The 19,231-nt window shown below is 47.9% G+C and overlaps 1 protein-coding gene across 2 annotated transcripts in view; it reads right to left on the bottom strand.

The window, feature by feature from the left end:
- pan (transcription factor pangolin) overlaps positions 1 to 19,231 on the bottom strand; it is a 59,386-nt gene that overhangs the window by 26,075 nt on the left and 14,080 nt on the right. For both annotated transcript variants that reach the window (XM_077649984.1, XM_077649985.1), the window contains exon 3: positions 685 to 882. In XM_077649984.1, the coding sequence (XP_077506110.1) occupies positions 685 to 882 (198 nt within the window). The remainder of the gene's footprint in view (positions 1 to 684; positions 883 to 19,231) is intronic.

The following is a 19,231-nucleotide window of genomic DNA, read 5'->3' as shown; positions in this document are numbered from 1 at the left end:
TGACAAGCCCAAAGCCAATCATGTAGCTACTATTTTCAACTGGGAAATAAAGGATGGCAGGAAGAATGGAGAAATGAAATGAAAGAGGTGAGGGGACAGGAAGAGAGGATAATAGGAGAGGTAATATACACAAACTATTTATACAATAAGAAATGTGTACAGGTTGCGAGCGTGATTAGTTCATGATGAAGAACATCATTATGCCTGCATTGTTCTATTTCAGTGTAAATAAATCATTCAGCACAAGTCCTCTTATGATCAGATCTATTTCCATCTGACCTAAAGCAGGCATCTGCTAATTCTTTCTTCTTTATTCAGACATTACCACACAGTGCCCGAAGGCTTTACACCCGGACGGGTTACAGTATGGAAAAAAATACATCTTCATTCACACAGTACAAAATTTTCACAGGATGACTAAATTGAAAGCCATGCAATTTCTCCAACCACCAAAAAAATTGTGTCCCACAAGACTGGCTGAAACTGGATATTGCCGATTCATCCACATACATGCTATGCAACACAAGCTCTGAAAAAAAAAAAAAAAAACTCGCAATGCATACTAGTGAAAAATGAGCATTTGCCTACTTGGGCCTTGAAAAAGTGGCTCTGCAGGTTTCTGACAAGAAAAATGCAATTTGGCAGGCTACATCAGATGGATACAGCATGTCTGTGAATGAATACCTTGTGTCAGGAAGAGGGGAAGAGAGTTCTTGCTTGGGGCCCGGAGTGACTAGAGCCGGGTGTAGGCCGTGTGGCATGATGCTTGGAGGCAACAGAGGAGGGTTCAGCCTTGGCAAAGGTGGTGCGTAGCTGCTGCCTCCCCTGAAGCCCCCGGAAGCCATCGGGGGCATTGGGTACATGCCAGCAGCTGCTGAGTGCCTGTAAAAAATTGGTACAAACAATACTCTACAAGTGCCCCCACATGAAACAATTCAAAATTTAAATCATGCATGTAATCAATTCCTACATTCAATTATGCCTCAAGGGTGAGGGCTGTCAGTATCCAGCTGTAAAGACACACACAGGTGACTAATTTATAGTCTGGTAATACCGAAAGCATACAAAACGCTCAACTTCCATGCTAGATTTAGGGACAAGGCAAAATGAGTATGATCAAAAGGTGAAACCAAAAGAACATTTAAAGCAATGGTAGTGGTATGTGGGGCCTAACATTACAAAATGACATATGGGCTATGAAGAACGGACACCATAGTGGAGGGCCCAGTATATAATTTAGGCCACCTGGGGTTATTGAACACGCACTGACATTGCACAGTACACGGGTCTCTAGAATTTCACTGCCACGGGCCGGGATCGAACTTGCGTCTTTCAGGTCAGCAGCCGAGCGTCATAGCCACTGAGCCACCGCGGTGGCTACAGTACAGGGGCATTTTCGCACTTCACCTCTATCAAAATGTTACTGCCAAAGCTTTATTATGACCTTTTTGCACGTGCCCAGCAGTTGAATGCATTTAAAGTAATGCCTTATCTCACTTAAACTTTGTTCATTCTACAGTCAGTGGTTTTTGGCTTAAAACAGAATAATTCACCACGTTGGAAAATGCATTTTAATGCAGCCCATGCCGATTACAACAGACATGACTACATGACTGGTACTTATACCAAGACGTGCAAGTATAATGGACAATATTTTTCACGTCGTTTAGTCAGAGACTTTAGTCAAAGACAAAGCAATTTTAATTGGCCTGGATAAACAGACTGCCGCCTCAAATGAACTAAATTTTAAGTGACATGCAATGGTTGTGGGTTCAGCTCCCTACACCAGTGCACTGTTGTTTTTTTTCTAATTTGCAAACCAGACAAAAACTGATTAATAATAGTAATATTTCTGTGCACCTTTGCTTTTGGCTGTTGGCTTCTTCTGCACAAATTGCCTAAGTTAAGCACTAACAACAGACCTAGCTTTGCTAGTGCCATGTGCATTTGCATTGACCCAAATTATGCAGGTAGCCTGATGTATGGTAAAAATGCTAGCTTCACACCTTCTTGACAAAAAATACATGTTACCTCTCAATATGGTCTCTACTGATGGCTACATACTCAGTATACTGAGACAACTTTCTCATGCTATAAGAAAAGTATGTATTTACTGCAAAGGTAGCAAAATATGCACTGACAGCAGCACGCAGTGCCACGAAGAAAGGGATAATTAAGAAGCAGCACCACAAAACCTTGCCATAGAACTTTGAAGGAACTTTGCCACCATGTGACAATTATTCGTCAAAGCATGCCACACACAACAAACAAGAGTGCGTATAAGGATATCTCATCTGAGGAAGGCATGTGGGGAGAGAGTGTGTAACTTCAGTGTGGCCATAGCCAAAGCAAAGATTCATAGCAGAGAGGAGAGCAACAGCAACGGGAAGGATCAAACCTTGGTGTTGTGACATGACTGGGCACAGCAGCACAGTAATGCAGTAATGCAGGATATGAGCGCAATGAAGACACAACATGGAACATTTTGTGTTGTGTCCAGTTTTTACTACCACCAGATGTTACATTGTCATATTCAGTGAAAGGAGCAGCTTATGAAGAGGCTGGCTTGCAAAGGCTGGCTGGCCATGCTCCCAGGTTTAATTTTCCTTCCTCAATGAGCAGTGCATCTTCACTATAGTAATTTTTCTTCCGTGAGCTTGTGAAAAAAGCTAATTTAGAGCAGTGTCACAAGAATGGCAGGAAATGAGAGAAATTGAATTACTGTCAGACAGAAACTCTAAATTAGCCCTCCTCTACTCCATGTCATATAGCTAGCTAGGGGTTGGACTTCTCAGTTTAAATAGGGGGGGAGGGGGGGGGGAATAAACGTCTGCTGGAATAAACTTTAGAAATGCAGTTTTAACTGAGAAAGGTCAGTATCTTTGACATGCACAACACCACTAGTTGGCTGCTGAGTAAGAGTTACACTCAGTTGAAGGAGAAAGTTCACAAAGCATGGAAGCCAGAGGCGTGGTCAGACGGTGGCAAATGTTGGGTTACAGCTGTTGTGTGTTTGAGGCATTCCTCTGCTACATCAAACGCCCGTGCAGACCAAGAAGTTCCATGTTCAAGAGCTAAAGGCTGTTACTTGGTTAACTCTTTCCTTACTATGGGAAAACAGGAAATTTCAGGGTGATGTGATAAAAAAATTTCACTAATTAATTTAAAAAGTTCTTTATTGCAGCACATCACAGTGAGAATTTGTGAGAAGCCAGAAATCAAGGTATTAACACAAAGAAAGGCTTCCTGACATCTGGTTACGACGCAGGCAATTTTCAAGGGCTCGGAGTGCAAGTAATTTTTATGCCAAAAATATTGCCCCATTTCTTCCAGTAACAATTCCCACAAGGTGAGAAATTATGATTCATTGAACGCTAGGTAGGGTGTCATTATGCACACCACCTTTGCTTCACATGACTTTATTGCAATGATGCCAAGCATTTCGATTAGGAACTGCTGCTTGCTGAGAACATATTACTGAAATCTGTGCCAAACCTTCATGTGTAAGAAGTATGTATGTCATGTTAGATATTTTTGGTATTTGATATGCATGTATTTGTTGTGCTAAGAATTTGTGATGCTAAGTATAAAGGTTTAAGGTATCAATAACTCCCATTATTACACACACGTACCACAAGCGTGTGTATGTGTTGGTACCAGCAGATGGTACAGAAAATTCTAGCAATGCAAACAAAAATAGGGTGATGTCATCAAGTGGCCATATGACCCACACAGCAAGCAGAGCACAACCACCTCAGGCAATCCTATACATGTCATTGTTCTATATATGCTCCCTACAAGCCGACCTCCATGTGGCACCAGTTTTCCCAACATTCATACCGAAATTTCGACGCAACTATTTGTCACACAGTGTTCCCGGTGGTGTCATACCATTTCTCGTTGGATATAGCTTACATGTGCTAGTCAAGTTGGAGGCTATCTTGCGACAGGGATTCAAACTGATGACATATACACCTTCAATTGTATGCCTTCCCAGACTTTCATATCGAAACTCTTATGCAATGTTAGTCGTATAGTGTTCTGGGTGGTGTCATACACGCGTGGACACCAGCCGGAACTCTGTATGACACTGTGGCTTTCATAAACTTGTAGAAAAGAGCTTTAATGCATGTACAAACATTACACAAAAACAACACACCCCACTACAGTAATGTTTCTGCAGTCCCACACTTAAGCAGTCTTAAGTGTCTCTACCAAATTTTTTTTTTCATGTTATCATTTAGGTGTAAATGACAAAGGTAAACTATACTGGCTGGCATTCTTTCTTCCACTAATTACTTATATATTGCAAATACTGATGACAGAGTAAACAAAGAAATAAGCTGGCAGTTGGTGCTTCGTACACTCAAAAATACTACAGAGCAAATTAAGCAACAGGAATGGGCATGGGCCCATTCCTACAGCTATGCTGTGTAGTATTCTCTGCTAAAAATTCAATGCCAGTACTACCAGTGGACTGTGTTGCAGTGGTTTAGTGAACTCAATTAAATTGGTTTATGGTTTATGGGGGTTTAATGTCCCAAAGCAACTCAGGCTATTAGGGACGCTTTAGTGAAGGGTTCTGGATATTTCGACCACTTGGGGTTCTTTTAATGTGCACTGACATCGCACAGTACATGGGCCTCTAGAATTTTGCCTCCATCGAAAGTTGACCTCCGCGACCGGGATTGAACCAACACCCTCTCAATGCTAAGGCCTCTCCACCGGCCGCGTGACGTCACGCCAAGGGACCGTGCAGGCCCCGCGCTCCGCGATTTCAGCGCGCCGCGCCCGTCTGCACTATTCGGGTACTGCCGTACGTAGCTGCCTTATAAGTGATTCCTTCATTTTCATTTTTGTCGTTGCTGCAGAAAAGAAATTCGCTAGTTTGTGCGCGCCTTAGGCTATCATTTTATCTGCTTTATATATTTTTTTTATTGCAGAACACCTTATTGTCAAGAAAGTTCGAGCTGCTAATACAGTTTTTTATAATAAACAATTTAGCATACGGCCGCCAATTTCGCATTATTGGTCATTATAATAAAAAATTGATTAGTTAATTTCAATTAATCATCTAATTATTAGGTTCTATCACGTACATGATGTCTGCCGTGCGGTAAAATCCATCCGCACAGACCGCACATGCGTATATCTAGTTGTTAAAGTAGAAGTTCGTGAACATTGAAAAAAAAAACACCGTCTACTGCGCATTGTGTTAGTTTTATTCTGTATTGTGTTTTGCTTAAAGCTTTCACACACAGCAATAATGACACTCACAATAATGTTGCGCTGTTGAGTATTTGTACAGCTAATCTGACCCTTACAATAAAAAACGACGAGACACCAGCAATGAAGTGTGCGCAAAGCATTTTTATTGCTTGGGAATAAAACTTACTTCTTCTTAAGCGTTGCTGCTTTCCGGGCTGCGGCCTTCTGCTGCGCATTGTCTTGTATGGCATCATTTCTTAGTTTGCAAAAGTTGTTTAGAACAACGTTGGTTGCAACGCGTACTACCAAGCGCAGGAGAGTTTGTGCAGTGTGGCCATTTTCACATGTCTCAATGTCGTGTTCGTCCAGGAGGGAAATCGTCTGTGAAATCACGACACCACGTTGATTTCTACAGGAGAGAAAATCTCCCGCGGTTGCTCCAAAAGACAACTTCTCTGCAACTAGTTTAGTCATCAGTACCATGTGAACTGTGCATGGCTGGGGAAACTTCAGCCCTCCTCTCGACAGGTTAGCTATCATGGCAGTATTTTCCGCTTCGATCTCTCGATTTTCAATCACCAATGTGCTGAAGCAAGCAGAACATGAAAGCTTCTTTAAAGCAGCATGAGCAGCGTATCCTGCAATGTAGACAATAGCATCCATGTCAGAGTGGGCGTGTGTAATATCGTCGTCGCTGACAGCCACAGAAAAGTTGCATGGGACAAGATCCTCACTTACGTCTTCAAACTCTGTTTCCTCGCGTGGAAATGTCAAAAGTTTTTGAAGACGAAGCTTCTTCTCACATTCGTAGAGCTGACGCACGGAAATGTGGTACTGTGATCCTGCCAGCTGGCGGTAACGGCCGAACCGGTCTTCTAGCGCATCCGTCTGAAATTTGCCCAGCAGTACGTACTTGAAGTGAAGTTCTTCTAAGCAGTAGCGCGAGAGTTCTACCAGAGAATAGCATGTCAGTCGCAAAGCACTGTGAGTCTCTTTCGTCAGCGAGCCACTGGTGATGTTTATTCTTGCCCAAGCGTCCAACCAGTCCACAACGCCGCTCAGGAAAGCTAACTGTGTGTCATCAACAGACCTTACAGGGTCTTGCATGCTGTCCCTTAGCCTCTGGCCTTTGCAAGGGGTCTTAACATTGACTATTTGCCACCATGTGAGGATAACGTCAATGAAAAGAGCAGTCGACTCAGCTTGAGGAATCTTGAACGCGGAACCATGTGTCCTGAGGGCATTTGAAACAAACTGATTAATGACGTCGAGAGCGAGCTTTACATTTTGCCGCTCCATTGAGGTTGGATTCACGGCTTTTGCGTTCAGTCTGTAAGCAGCCTTCACAAGCGACGTCTTCTCTGAAGAATAAAGCTGCCGCACAGCTGCGAAAGAAGCAGCTTTCATACGAGGAGGCCCCTCGGGCATTGCTCCACTCAAGTCCATTTCAGGGAAATAGAGGCATGTTCCAGGGTTTTTCTGGTTAATCCAATTGTTCCTAATGCACTTCAAGAGATGCACAGGATCGACCACGTAGAAAAGAGGGCGAGCGTTATCGGCTGGATGGGGATAGACAATGCTCACCTGAGGACTTGTAGCAAATAACGACATCATCTTGCGGTTCAGAGCATTGTTGTCCGTTATCACAGCGATAATTTTGAGCCCCATTTTCTCAACATTAATGATTATGTTCTTAGCATGCTCGTGCAAAATTTCTGCGCTCAGTTTGCTCACAGGTAATATGTGAATGACGTCCTTGTTTGCAGAAAGGAGTGATTGTACCATGAACACATGGGCTGTTGTTGCTGGTTCCGTTGAATGAACCGACGATCCTACTATTGTGCCCCCTTTGTAGTCGAAGTATGGTTTTATGTGGATCTCATCGATCATCAGGGTCACTGTCTTCTCGTGGTCTTTCATTGATTTGACTCGTTCTCGGATGTAGGAGAGACAGTGCGGTTGATTTTGCTCCACAAGAGGGTCAGCTTTGTAATTTGAGCAAACACGGCGCAGTGTGGAAGGATGGGGCAGAATGATTCTTGATGCAGCTCTTGTGAAGTGATATGCGTGAGGAGAAATTGAATTCAAAATACTGGCGAATACCAGCAGCTCTGCGCTATACACATGCTGTTTCGCGAGGAGAAGCTCTATCTGCTCAACCAGAAATTTCAGCAAAGAAGACTGTTCTTTCGTCGTATCACTGTCCTCAATGAGGTCTGCAAGCAGTGAACCGACAAACTGCAATACTTTAGTATGTTTCGACTCTTTCGTCACCTCAGGTATATTATGCAAGCCTATCTCGAGTTCTTCTAGCAGCAAGGACAGGCTGGAGGTGTCGCATACTTGAGCTGGCAGAATCCTGCCTGAAGGAAGCGACAGAAGCTTCACTCCATTCAAGAAAACAGAAAGTGACAGATCAGGGAGAACTACCAAGGCGCATTTCACATTAGGTGAAGGATCATTCTCGATGAGAAGGAACCTAACGCACTGCTCATCGACAGAAACGGTCCAGAATTTCGTGTTGCAGATTCCAGGCAACTTAGATTTGAACTCCTCGTAAGATGAAACTTTGTTTCTTTTCTGTTCAAGCTCATTAGACTGAAGTGACTTCCTCATAGCCTCCTGCAAAGCAGCGTTTTCCCTTCTTGCTTTTTTCGTCTCTGGCGATTCACTCCGTCCAGGCGTTGAGGACAAGTATTTTGGGCAGTTTGGAAAAACAGAAGGCGCAGCATCAATCTTCAACTGTAGCCTGTCACGCTTCACCTCTATTATTTTCCCTGTCAGTTCATCTTGGTGTGACAACGTCGTAATGAAGTCGCCTGCGTGGAAGTGCAGTTCACACACCTGCACGAGAAAATGAAGCAAGGCCATTCGCCATGACTCTCCATTGCCTAAAACATTAAGTAAAAAGAGTCTGAATAGTGAACAGCTTTTACATATTTACACAGCTTTTACACAAGCCTTATGCACATCCACAGAACTAAATGCTTCCTGGACAATTCATACATAAGTGTAAGAAGTGATATCATTGCCTACAAAGACAGCATGCCTTTCCGGGAGCGACAGCTCACAACTAAGATAATTACCAGCGCCTATTAAGCAATATTTCAGAGTCTTACCCTCGAATGCTCTGTAGGTGTGAAATCCTTCCGTGGAATGGCTCGCAACCAGGCTTTTCTTCGTACTTCGTCTCTTGGGAAGCAATAAACACGTACTTTGGGACCATTCTGGTAGTTCCCGCGGCACCCGGGAACACAGCACCGGCCCATGTTTCACGAAGTTGCACTCGCTACACGGCAGGCAATCAGTTTCCCATTCGTGCGCTAGCACAGGTACGCACGCCACACAAGAAACGGCCACACGAAACAGACACAGCCGTGCGAGGAGCGAACGGAAATGCACCCAACGCCAGGCTGAAAGACTCAAGCAGCAGCTAGACGCTCACTGCAAGACTGCGTTCGTGTCTGTGCTTGCCCGGGCAAGCGCGAGCACATCGAGGGAGACAACCGAGCGGAGCGGAGCCGCGCTTGGTGAGCAGCCTGACCGGACACTTGGCGTGACGTAGCGCGTGTGGAAAGGAGGGCCTGGAGAGGCCTGAAGAAAGTATTTAGAGGGTGTTGATTGAACCCATGCCCTTCGGGTCAGCAGCTGAACATCATAACCACTGAGCCACTGCTGTGGCCACGAAATCAATTAAATACATTCTTGGTTAGGTAATCATAAAACATTGATGAAACATTGCCTGCAAGCATAAGACTGACTACAAAAATAATTAAAGTCATTAGACAAACAGTAAGGATATACTAAGCAATTAAAACACAAAATTCATTCAAGTGATATGGTTATCCCTTTATTGGAACACTATTAGAATACACCGAAGTTGTAACCTTCACTAATCTATCATCACACAACCGCTGGACATATTTTCAAATCACTCAATGCCACCAATTGCAATAATTTGTGCTTTTGAATTAAATTTACATGCCTGAAAGCTTTAGGTGTTTCCTTAACTGCTTGTAATAAAAACTACTTTAATCAGTTGTGCGGATACTCATGCCCAGAAAGAACACGTTCAAAGAATCACCTTTATAAAAAGAAAAGCCTCGGCACAGTGAGCTATAGCGCAACGGCTCCGGCCCATAAGGCTCTCATCTTAAAGGGACACTGAGGAGTAATTGAAGTTGGCTTGTATCGATAGAATACCAGCTCCTGATCACAAAAACGCCACTTTTACTGAAAACAAAGCTCTTGTAAGGTAGAAAAAACCCAGAATCAATATACAGGTATCGCCGCCACAGGCCAATCTCGCAAGTACAAGTGTGATGACGTCATAGGACAAGAGATGCCACCTTGGCGGAATTTTCCTTCCTGCATGGACACCACGAATCTCTGAGGCTGACGAAGGTTGCGCGGTTTAATATTGAAGTAAGTTTTGTTTTGAAACCAATAGTGCACTTTTATCACACAAGGAAGACAGACAAAAGACAACCTGAATGTTGGAAACAAAGAAAACAGATGCTTGGCGGCGCTACAGGCGGCCAGGAGAGTTTCGGTTTGTCATGGCGCATCGCGTCCATGCGCTTTACGTGCCCCGCGGTTTTGTTTGTGACGCGCCTCGATTTACAAGTGCCGAACAGCAGAGGAACTCCAAGTGCCGCTTCAAGTGCTAGTTAACAACCTTTGCAAGGAGCCTGTTTAGGCTGGTCAGATGATCGCCACGGTCGATGAAAAACTATGATGGCATGATGGTAGGCGGTCGTACAAGGCAGTTAGCAGTATAAAGAGCACTTGTGTCTTCGTACAATCACCCAGCGAAACGTTCCTGGTTGTGCCAGTCAACTTTGAACTACTTAACGAAAATCGTTTATTAGGGACGGAAGACAAGATACAAGACAGTTAAGAAAAAGATTTGGAACCTGCCGAGACCGTGACTCTGCTCTCCTCCAACTCGTTTGTTTGCGCCTCCATTCAATAGCTTCAGCAGTTGGGCGGAGCTGTTCTATTCGAGCTCTCGGCTAATTTAATCCATTTACAGCACACATCTGAAAGTACATGCAAGTGGGCGAGAGAGCCGGATCCAGTGGACCCCGCACCGCCGGAAACACGCGGAACCAGTTGAAGCGTCGTGCGTCGGCTTTACTTTCAAGCCGCCAACTTTAAATGCGATCTCCTTTGAGCATCTATCCGTCTTTTGTGGCAAAAAAAAAAAAACTGGCCCTTGCAACCGTGGGAAACCTCCTCGACGCCGCTTGCTGCACCGTGCAACGGCGCCGTTCAAGGAATCACAATCCATTGGCCCCAGAGCCTCGGACAGCCTCTGATGCGCGCGACGCGCCGACTATGTCCCCGCGATTCCCCACACTGGGGTTACATTATATTAGCAACGGCTGCTCACGGCGGAAGAGGGAAACGACCCGCCAGCGCCTAACCTAGCCGTGCTCCTCAAAAGCATTGCACGCTCTGTGGGGCTGAGGTAACTGAAATGCAGGCCGGAGTTTTTGCGAGAACTTCGCTGTCGGGTTCGGGAACGGGATCCATCGTAACGCTGGCAAGACGCCGGTGCAAACGTAAACGAAGCGACGGTAGCGACTCCCGATAGACACTTTAACATGCGGCAGCGGTAGCTTGCATTTTGGCTGCTGCTTGACGCTACCCTCCAAAAATCACGGAGTCTGCGGTTTATGCCACGTTCAACGTCACTCCATCCTATGAAGTCATAAGAGGGCGCCGAGTGTGAATCGGAGCGACGGGAAAAACTTTTTCAGCTTCGAATCCAAATTTCTTAGAAATAAATACATCTTTCGCTCCCGGACAAGTAGCAACAAAGTCATGAAATGCCGAACTATCAGATTTTGCTAATAAAATAGAATAGATATAGTTCTCCTCACTATCCCTTTAAGATCATTTGGCATACACAAAACTGCTCGGGTGGGTGCTGCAGTGACCACTGCCGCATTTCCATCTTTCATGTTTGAAGTTTGACCGCCGCGGTAACTGCGAATGTTACAAATAACGGTCATAGGTGGCGCTAGAGCGCAAGATGGAATTAGATGGAACAAGAAAGAGTGGGAGGGAAAGGTGGAGCGAGGGAAAGCGCGAAACGGCGAAACCAAGGCGGACCGGACGGCGAGGGAGAAGAGGAGTTCATCGCGTTTGTTCTTTACCTTGAAATCAAAACTTACGTGCCGTATTCGGCGAGACTCAGTAAAGCACAGGTTTCAAAATTCACTAGGGACGACACGAAATTTCCAATGAGGTTTACAAAAAGGTCGGAAATTCAAGCAGCAAAGCAGCGCAAAACCACGCAGCCGGATTCCGGCATCCCCGAGACCTCCCGGCTGCCGGGCGCCATAAGCTTCGCGACAACGTCCACAGATGGCGCGAGCGGAGCGCGACAGGAGTAAAAGCAAGACAGGAGTAAAATTTCACAAGACATGGCTAGGTGGCTTGAGCCACCGCCCGATGTAAAGGGTTCAGCCGTATCCATCCATCCATCCATCCAGACAAAGTAAACAACCTACAGGAAAGCACCACGAAGGAGAAAGGGTACAAGGTACATGCTGTCAAGTATGTGAAATTCCGCCGGGCAAAAAGGGTGCGCATAACGATTTCTGTCTACGCACGGAAGGGTGCGATTGATACCAAACCGCGACCGCCGCTGCTTTACGGCGGATTACCGGACACTGGCTGCGCATGCGCAGTGGCCCCGCCCTTGGCACTGCGCGTGCGCAGGAGGCGCCCGGTAAACCGGTATACGTCTACGCTAGAATGTCTCCACAATGCTAAATCTATCGTGTGATCGAGCCAGGGGCTTTGTGAGACTTACGTGTGCGGAAAACAAACGATTTCGGTCAAGGCAGCAATGACCAGGACTTGGTCGCCGTACTAAATATACGGGAATGGTCCTACAGAGGACACACGTGAGAGTAGAATTTTTGTCTGGCGTATTCCAATCGGCGATCCGGAGCAGCTCTCCGAACCCGTGAAGGAGCAAGACTTCTACGAAGTCTCGAGAACATACCGTCGCGATGCAATCAGAACTGAAGACCTGAATCAAAATCGCCCACTGAAACACGCTCTTCTGCTTCGCGGAGCAAGAAAACTTGCTCCGGATCGCCGATTGGAATACGCCATTTTGGGCTACAGCACACTGCGGCGGACGCTGTATCGTAGGGTTTAGAATAGGCAGGCGTACTTTGTTTTGGGTCCCACTTTCAGGCGCGGCAAGAGAGTAAAATAAGGCGCAGATCCGATTCTTTTGTCTAGCACGGCGACCCGAAAAACTGGAGGCCTTAGTGACGAGCGGCGCTAATCAGGCCCTCGTGACAGTGAGCACCACTTTTCGATTCCAGCAAGCTTTCGCGGTAAAGCGAACTGTAGCCACACTGCTTAGACGGGTAATCCTGTCTACATGAACCCGACAGGACCGGGTAGAGTCAGCGTCGAGCTAGGTGACTCGCCTCTGACTCGCCCCGATTGGTGTCTACATGAACTCTGTTCAAGCGCGTAAGTATCGCAGCGGCGCCTAGCGTGGAGGTTCGCAGTTATCGTGCAAGTTTCCGGTTCCTGTTTTTGGTCCGCGGGTTCCCGCAGCGCGCTCATGTGGTCATGCCACTTCCAAGCCGACGGTGCAGCTCCACTTCTCTCTTGCTCCAACCGTTCCTGTCACACAAGACAGAATTGTGCTGCAACGTCGAATCATTCCGTATGGGTGTCGAAATTCGGGTGAGGGAATGTTTATACTCACGGCCGTGAATCGCTTCTTCAAATTCTTCCAGAAGTTCCGCAACTGCTGTCACGTCCAGTGGTAGCCGAGATTTGCCATTTCGGTCTGCAGATTTTGAACACATCTTGGTTGCGCTGCCGTCTGCTGTCCAGCTCCTCGCTCACTTTTTTTTTTTCATTTATTAGCCCCAGAAAACATTCCACTTCCCGGTCGGTCCAAGAAGCTCGGGTGGAAACAGCGCGGGGGCCGACGGCGGCTGCCATTTTGGTCGACTGATCACATGACCGAAATCTTTCCCAGAGTTCCCTGTTACCGACTCCCTGACCCGACTGCGTATACATGGTTTTTGGAAAGGCGGGTCAGGCGAGTTAGCCTACCCCCTGCAGGCGAGTTAACTCGACTCGCTCTGCCGCTTATTTTACTCGACCCGACAGCGTCTACATGAACCCGGCAACTGGTTTTTTACCCGACAAGCAAACTCTACTCGATTCTATCGGGTTCATGTAGACAGGGCCCAAGGCGAGTCCGCGGATTACGTCGTAAATGTGGGCTCGGTTGTAGGGCCGTCGAACGCTAACAAAACATTTCTTTTATATTCTTCAGCGCAGCTTCCAGCACACTGACTGCTAATTAAAGCCTTTAAACAGGTCATATTCTTTCTTTTGCTCCCGGGGCAGGCGCGCTGCTTTGTTCATGGCGCAAACAGCTGTTCGTTTTACGTCTTGCCAGCAGCGCCGCGTCTGCTTCCGAGTCGCACAGTGGGCTGTTCGAATGTGCGATTCGCTCCCGCGCGCGTGCTCGTGCTTCGGGCCAGCTGTTACGCGGGGCGAGTCGGCAGCGACACGACCTGCGAACGCAAGGCAGGAAACGCCCTTCGGACAGCCACTATTTGCTCTGAGAGAGCCCAGAAGCAGCAGCGCTCCGGGCACGCTATTTTCGGAGCAATAGGCAGGCGCCGACCGTGGAAAAAAAAAACGAGGGAAAAGGGTGAGGCCCACAGCTATGTGGCAACATGTTTCAGCTTTTACGTTTTTCAGAAACGCCACCTCCATGACTACACGTCGATGGTCGGCACCAATCAACACCACCTAGGTGCCGAAACGCCTCGACCGTGCGCCTGTGCCCTTCGTTGCCCGTCGCCTTGACCTGTCGACGTCCATAGACACACCCCGACTGCGGATCTTCAGCCCATTATTTTGCTCCCTGGTGTGAAGGCGTGTATGAGAGGTACACAAGCTTGCTAACACCCTTTCTGGCGGTCGACTAGCCGGCTGGCGGGTCGCAGAAGGCGCACAACGTAGAACACGTCGAGAAATCGCCACCATTATCCGCTCCAGGCACTCCTTGTTTCTCTTTCAACCTCAAAACCCCGGCCACTCCCCCCTTAAGCTCCCGCTTCCCCACCTCCTCCCGTATGTCATATAATGTTTCTCAAAACTACCAAGAGTTAAAGGTGGCGCCACTGTCTATGCGAGTTCCTTAAAGAGCACTTCACCCACCGCGGGAATGCCGTGAAGATGAGGTTTCCTATTTGGCTCGACTGTTGCGGGGCCGAAAACGTGGGTTCTGCCTCGAAATCCGTAGCTTCATCTCGATGCTCTCCCCTGTGCGCAGGTTGAGCTGTTTTCATACTGCGTTTTTCACTACATTTAACTTAACGCAAGTGAAAAGTTCAGAGTTTGGGTAACGCGGAAACTTTCACACCATTTTTTGGAGGTTTTCCACGTGAAGAATGGCATTGTTACGGCTGCATCCACGTTTTGTGCCGAGCAATAGCCAAGTCAAATACGAAACCTCACATTCCCGGCATTCCTGTGTCTCTCCATGGTGCACTGTAAACAAGAATCAACCCAGTTAATTGGGAGTTTAAATGGTTGGCGTCACAATTTAAACTCCATATGCGGAAACATTTACGCCATCAATATGGAGTATACATGTGCTAAATGACATTTTGCTCCCTGCACTGGATAACGTGGCATAAAGGGGGATTCTCCTCCTTATAACTTCCATTTTGAAACGGAGTGTCTTGGTCTCAATGCGCCCCAAGTCGCAAATGGAGTAAAAAAAAAAAAAACACCATTTTGTGCCATCCGCCCCGCCACCTAGCGTCTCGTCTGCTTCTGGTCTGATAAGGCGGTGAGTGACGACCCCTTGGTTCCTATCGTCGATGGATCTCTCCTCACTTATGATCCTTTACGGGCGCCTGCCACGGTACAAGATATCGGCTTGTCGCCGTTTTCCGCTACAGTAAGCTACGTAATTGAACTGCTCCTGCGAAGCCTGCAGCGCTTTAACCATGCCTGACCTTTCTTTGTTAGTGTCGCCATCCCGTTAGAGCTCCCGCTTAGGCCTCGTTCCCACAGCAGATATTTTTTTTTTTCGGTGTGTTTCGCGCTATGCGTTGAAGCAGAGTGTGTTCCATCAACATAGAACTGTGACAGAGCATAGTTTCAACGCCGAGCTCTTGATTGAGCTGGTGAGGCTACATTTTCCTCAGTCATGCTAAGAAACCAAGCTTTAAAGACGTGAAGATGAAGGCAAACAGTGTCATACCGAATTACGTTCGGCGCTGTTCTCATTTCCAACTTATTCTGCTATGGTTTTTTAGTCACCTACAGCATGGTGCATGACTGCGAAGACTGCTCTAAGACCCCTTTTCAACTGTGAACTGTTTATTCTAAAATTACATCGCTTAATCTACGATCACACGCAACCAAACGAGCTCGTAAAGCAAAAGCGGATGACAAGCAGACGACTACGCCGCCGCTGGGCTTGCAGACGGCGAAAAGAACGCGTGACGCGGGGTCACATTAGGGCAAAACAGTTTCCCAAGCTGGGTTGCAGGCGGCTCCCGCAGTTACCTGTCCGTTTCCGCCGCTCGCACTGCGGTAAGACTGAGGACAAATAAACATGACGCCATTTTTGGGTTCCATTTCTGTGGGTGGTAAAAATACTACTCCCTTGTACTCCTAGATACCTCCCTCGTATAAGAGTAAATAAAATGCTACATTTATATGGAGCAAATAAAACCTCCTTTAGTTGCGCGCTAGAGGAGAAGCCATTTACTCCCATTTGGGTGTTTTTTGTTGTGTGTGTATGAGCTATTGCAGCGCCAATTTTTCCTCTAGGTAACGCACCGAGAGAAAGTGCCAAACAAGAATGCAGGCGCTACCATTCTTCGATGCCTGCTGGGGTAGAAAGTGACGAGGTGGCATGCCACGCCTGTCCGGCCCTCAAGTCAAATGGCACCTTTGCAAATGTGGCCGCCTGCAGTAAGTGGCATTGAATCGGCGCGCCACAGTAAGAAATGAGCAACTGTAGAGTGTGTGAGAGAGACCTGAGGAGGGTCTGCTACCAAGCGCACGGCGAAGAGAGGGCAAAAATAAACGAGGGATACAGCCGGCACGGAGACTATAAGCGGCTTTCTCAGACCTGAGGCGATGGTAAGTCAGTACTATTTTAACTACGCTCACCCCGCCCGGCAAACTACGAGTTCCCAGCCGTGCACGACGCTCGCACTGCGCCCCGCAGCAGAAGAGGCGTGGAAGCTAGCCCTCCACACATACACGATCCAGAAACGGATTAAACCCCAGCCCGGTGGTGACGGCCGAAGCGCAATCGCTCAGAGGAGACATAAGCCGCGCGGCGCTCGCCAGGACGAGGGGGGAGAGAGAGAGAGAGGCCTCTCCGATAACAAGCGCGGAGGGCAGGCGAGAAGCAAAAAGTAGCGTAATGACATCGGGAAATATAAGCGGATCGGCTAGCGTTTAACAACGCCGGCAACGGTGCCCGACGCGAGGGGGGGTTGCAACGCATGCAAATCCCGGCCGAGGGTTCAGGCCGAGTGCGCAGGCCCCTCCCTCCGCGTCGATCCATCACGTGATGCGGCACCCATTGGTCGGCGCGGAGAAGCCCAGCCTTCGAGCTCATCAAACCAAGGAACCAATCGATAGCGGCCTCCCAGCGAATCACTTCCGCCAGAGGAGACGCTTCCGGTTCGCACGCCCCTTCGTCGACATCGCACCCCGGCCGAAGCGCGCGTCGAAAGCAGGTGCTGGCTTCCACGCGCCGCTCTCCGCCGCGTCGCACAACGGCACCACCTCTGGTCTGTGCCCGCCATGCGTGTGACGGCATGGCTTCTGGCGCACCGCGGAGGTCAGGAAAGCACGGCAGCGGGATGGCTATCTCTGCATGCGCTAAGAAACTGCCGCCACAAGCGCCACACGGGAGTCCGCCACTGGCGACCAAACAGGTGCGACCATTCTTCCTGCCAGCCGCGTCGTTTAGAAAAGCCTCCTCGGCTATCACGACCGCTTCTAATCGCCACTTTCGTGGACGATAGTTGGATCACAGGGCTTTTAAGGAACTCCTTTCGACAAAGAAACTGTGTCCAGGACACGAGACCACGTCCTGGCTGCACCATGAGAGGTTCATTAGAAGACGAGCTGCGAAAAGCTGCCAGCCACACCTCACTGGCATACGCCGACACTCGCGTTTATCACGACTCGGTTAGGGCCAGCCACGCACGAGCAGTAGTGGAACGCATTTATTGACACTTGGACAAGATATGGCCTTACAGTGGGGAATCCCCTACATTACAGAATACATGCCCTCAGTGCAAACAGGTGAGGGGCGAGGCACGCGCACACTGCACGGCAGTGAGCATGCCCGAAAATGAAAAGATTCGCGTGCTGCTCGTTTCAAATTAAGAAAGCTCCGCTACGTTCGCGAACGACTCACGTTAAAATGTGTCGGGAAATAATAACCGGCTGCACGCACGATATACCGAAAGCTTTCCTGAGCGACGAAATTCTACCTCTTTGAACGTCCCGCTTTGTTCTGGCGCAGCATTCCCTTGGCACCTTTATGAGTCGTCAAACCAAGGCTGAAATCGCAAACGAAAAAACAAAAGGCGCCGTTTTGCCCCTCAACGTCAAACGAGGCAAGGCCCACCCAACTTGTTGTGGCGCTACAAGTGGCGCAGGCGAAGGAATCCGCATGAGGCGATAATTCGCGCCGCGTGATGGACTGGCAGCCGCCGATCCGCCGTCGTTCATTGCGTCGGTCGGGGAATTTCCCTCCTCGCCCGGAAGCAGCTCGCGAGACTGGCCAATAAGCAAAAAGCTGTACGGGTACGTAATTTCCAATCTAGCTGTTTTGCGAGTGAGGTTTGTGTTTCTAGCGCGGTTTCAGCGAAGATTCTCACGACGCTCGCTTCGTCTGAGCCATGCACAGAAATAGTGCATGATGATAACTCCTGCGAGCCATTAAAACATTTTACCGGAATATAAACAGTGAAAATGACCACAACATATCGGCAGTACCGTCCAAAAGTAATATAAAATTATTTTGCAGAAAACTCCGCCGTTATTGCTTGAAAAGTCCAAACAGTAGCCACAACTCCCGTTCGAGCACACAGGCCGAGGGGATCTGTCAGAAGTGCTGGTAGAAATGGCGCCCCTAGCATTGAAAATGCAGTACATATGCCTCACCGGAATAAAAGTTATGAACAAAGCATTTGATAGCAAGTAGTTACTAGAAAAGTCTTGTGCGTGTGGGATGGGTATGCTCGAGTGAATGAGTTGCGGCGATTGGCAGTAAGGCTAACGCCATTAAATTTGTCTGTGTGGTACGGGTTAATATTACACAGACGTTGTTTCCCCAGTTTAGAGAAATTCAAAAGCGCTCTCAAGGAATGGCAATTCCAGTCATACTGAGAGATAAATTCTGCATACGATTAATTTAGTTGATGCTCGAAGCTAATCGACGTAGCGGCCCGTCCATGTGGAGTCAGTTCGCGCACTGCTTTCGAGGTCTGCCATATCTTCCATGCTATGTCACAAAATGACGTCAAATATTCCTCATATCTGAAGCTTGCTTTCTTTGCATATGCAACAGCTATAGCATACTGCCACTCTGCTCCGCTTTGCTTATCTTTTTCACACGTTCCAGCCCACCTGCCTGCCTGGAGGCGCGTGGCAGCAGCTCGGGAGACGGAAATCGAGGAAAAGCCTCATCTGGGCTGTGTGTTCTTTCACAGCGAAAGCTCTCATAGCTCTGGTTTAGCCATACAGTCCTGCATTCAACGTGTCAGCCGCAAGACCTTAATTACCAAGTGTATTAATTTAACTTCAAGTGTGCCACTTAAATTCAATGCAATGGCCGCCACGACTGGCAGGTGACAAAGTGAGGTGAAATCCCATTATCCACCTTTACGGAGGGGGGGGGGGGGGGGGGGCAAGTGCGAGTGGGTTGGGAGGACTGGATCAACCGAAAAGGCTAAATCAAAGCTATAAC

Source organism: Amblyomma americanum, chromosome 1 (assembly GCF_052857255.1).
Source record: "Amblyomma americanum isolate KBUSLIRL-KWMA chromosome 1, ASM5285725v1, whole genome shotgun sequence".
Lineage (NCBI taxonomy): Eukaryota > Metazoa > Arthropoda > Arachnida > Ixodida > Ixodidae > Amblyomma > Amblyomma americanum.
The sequence above is the reverse complement of the archived record's forward strand: the minus strand, read 5'-3'. Positions and strand labels throughout refer to the sequence as shown.